Source organism: Cetorhinus maximus, chromosome 36, assembly GCF_964194155.1.
Source record: "Cetorhinus maximus chromosome 36, sCetMax3.hap1.1, whole genome shotgun sequence".
Lineage (NCBI taxonomy): Eukaryota > Metazoa > Chordata > Chondrichthyes > Lamniformes > Cetorhinidae > Cetorhinus > Cetorhinus maximus.
Genome location: NC_135914.1, coordinates 5,057,317 through 5,060,263, shown reverse-complemented (window position 1 = coordinate 5,060,263; position 2,947 = coordinate 5,057,317). Strand labels below are relative to the sequence as shown.

General features: G+C 46.8%; 1 protein-coding gene across 2 annotated transcripts in view; it reads left to right on the top strand.

The window, feature by feature from the left end:
• Positions 1 to 2,596, top strand: part of LOC144672296 (metaxin-1-like) — a 28,257-nt gene extending 25,661 nt beyond the window's left edge. For both annotated transcript variants that reach the window (XM_078534153.1, XM_078534154.1), the window contains 2 exons: positions 1,163 to 1,320; positions 1,546 to 2,596. In XM_078534153.1, the coding sequence (XP_078390279.1) occupies positions 1,163 to 1,320; positions 1,546 to 1,769 (382 nt within the window). In that variant the 3' untranslated portion in view covers positions 1,770 to 2,596. The remainder of the gene's footprint in view (positions 1 to 1,162; positions 1,321 to 1,545) is intronic.
• Positions 2,597 to 2,947: the final 351 nt, after the last annotated feature.

Here is a 2,947-nt window from a genome sequence, read left to right as displayed (position 1 = left end):
CTGGTGGGCACCGCGGGGGCTGGAGTAAATCATCAGGCCCCAAAACAACATTTTAATTTGATTAATTAAGTTTCTTATAAAGTTTTGTCTTTTGTTATGTGCCCCTTTAAGGGACTGTCAGTTAACTTAGTTCATTTGTTAATTAGCTTATTTTTGTTCCATTGGTTTAATCAAAAGAGTATAAATAGGGGATAGCAGGAAACAGGCAGGGGAGAGGAGAGGTACAAAACTGAACAAAGACTATCAATTCTTAATAAAGAAAAACTTCTGTGTCTTGGTTTGGATTTCACCAATGGGCTTGGATTCTAATTACGTTCCTCACCTGAATTGTTCAATCCTTCTCACAGGGATAGAGCCCCCTCATCTCCATTTCCATCAGTACCCCATGAGCTGTTACTGGGGTACAGGTCCCCCTCCTCTCCTGAAGGTGCTGACTCTCACTGGGGTACAGGGTCCCCCTCCTCTCCTGAAGGTGCTGACTCTCACTGGGGTACAGGGTCCCCCTCCTCTCCTGAAGGTGCTGACTCTCACTGGGGTACAGGGTCCTCCTCCTCTCCTGAAGGTGCTGACTCTCACTGGGGTACAGGTCCCCCTCCTCTCCTGAAGGTGCTGACTCTCACTGGGGTACAGGTCCCCCTCCTCTCCTGAAGGTGCTGACTCTCACTGGGGTACAGGGTCCCCCTCCTCTCCTGAAGGTGCTGACTCTCACTGGGGTACAGGTCCCCTGTCTCTCCTGAAGGTGCTGGCTGACCCTTATCGGTTTTGTTTGACTTGGAAATATGTCACCATTCCTTAATTGTCACTGGGTTAAAATCCTGAAACTCCGTTCCCAGCAGTACTTTGGGTCTACCTTCAGCACACGGACTGCAGGTCTGCAGCAGCTGAATCCTCACTGGGGATGGGAATAAATGCCGTCTTTGCCAGCAAAGCCAATATTCTGCAAGTGGTTGAAAGAATTGCATTCTTCACAGACCCATCAAGCAGCAGATTCGGGATCTGCACACTGTGGCTTTTCTAGCCGAGCATGAACTCTGTATGATTGAAAAGTCACACTATTCTCTGGAACAGGGACTTGTGCTGCCTCTAGTGTGTGCCATTTCCCTGCAGTGTTCAGGCTCTGTCAGGGTCGCTGTGTTGAATGATGTCTCCTCTTCTGTTTTAGACCCAGCTCCTTAGATGCCATCGTATTTGGACACTTGGCGCCAGTTCTGAAGGCAAAACTACCCAACAGCAAACTGCAGCAACATCTGCGCTCACTTGACAACCTGTGCGCACTCTGCACATCCATCCTTGGGCTTTACTTCCCAAACGATGGCTCAGGTAATCCAGGACAAACCCTGCTGAGCTTCCCTCAGCCTATATCATTCTGTTTTTTTTTGTGGGATCCTGCTGTGCACAAATTTGCTGTTCTGCTTGCCTATATCTTGACAATAACTTAACATCAAAGTTATTCACCGATTGGGAAGAGCACTGGGATTAGGCATGACGACAATGTACTTTCCTTCCTGCTAATCGTTGCTCTGCACATTCCTGTCTTTGTTTCAGAGCCTGAATGCAGCTCAAAGAAACTTCCCCAGAATAACTCGCCGGATTCTGATGAAGATCCCCACAAGAGGCGCAACCAGATCTTATCGGTGATGGTGGGGCTCTCTGCAATGATTGGTTATGCTTTCCTTAGTGGCATCCTGTCCATTCAACGGGTAACAACTCATAATGCACTGAGGCAGCCCTCCCCGCTGGACGATGATGAAGTTGAGGAGGGACAATGAGAGATGGGGGGACACAGTGACAGAGAGAGAGAGAGAGATGGGCAGTGAAGGGAAGGCTGTGAGGTGGTGACTGAGCAGGTGGGACCATTTCTGCAAGCATACTGCCCCAAGATATGACCAGTAACAATTGTCCGGCACCAAGAGAAATTGCAGGTAGATTCCAGATCTTAATGTTATTATTGTTTGTTTTTTGAAACGTTTAGCTCAGGGTCTTAAACCCTGCAGCCCAGGTCAGGGCCCAAAGAAATTATAGTTCAAGACTTTCCAGCCCGCAAATAGTATTGAAATGTTATATTACTGTGGCCAGTGGGGGATTCGGAGTGTGGCTGTTATTGTAATACTGAGTTGTCAGGAACAGTGTCTCCCAGCTTTGACAATTCATTTCCAGCTATCAAAATAAAATTCCATTGCCAATTATTGTGAGGATTATTGCAGGAATCGGATACTCGATAACACAAACTCAAGGTTAGGTTCTGTTTTGGAACTCGGCCAAGATATGGTGAGGTACCAGCCCAGGAGTAAACGTACAAATTCTTGTAAAGAGGAAAAAAAGACTCCATCTTGGTGCTCATTAACTCAAAGGGTTTTAGTTTGGGCTGTAACTGCTCTGCCTTGAGTTATGGGTCCTGAATGTTCTCTGTTTCACTGTCTTCTACCAGTCTGCATGTTCCCTGGTCAGCGGAGACTTCAAAGTAAGATCATCTTTTGGTCCTGCTCTGTGAATGTGCTGTTCAGGACACGGGTATCCCACGTTCTGGAATGTGTTTCTTTGCATCTTGACCAGTTTCCATGGAGAGCAAATAAACCTGTTTGTATCTGATACTCAACCTTCTGCATCTGCTCAGTTTATTCAGCAATAGTGTGTGAAAAGGAAGCTGTATGTGGATGGTGGGCATGGACAGGAGTGTTAAACCGAAGCCCAATCCTTTCCTCACCAGTACTTTGTTGCTGGGGGTCACTGGACAGTGGGTCAGAGCGGGAACTCGGGGAGATATGCTTGCTGCTGAGGCTCATTCAATAAAACACTACTCCTGTTGGTGGCTGTTTAACTGTTGTTTGGTTGAGTTGGCAGTCACTTTCATGTGAAATTTAGCACCTCACTGGTACCTGATACAGAAAAGTTCTTTAATTTACTGACAAGCTCGGTGCTAGTTCTGTAATATTAAAGGATGATCTTT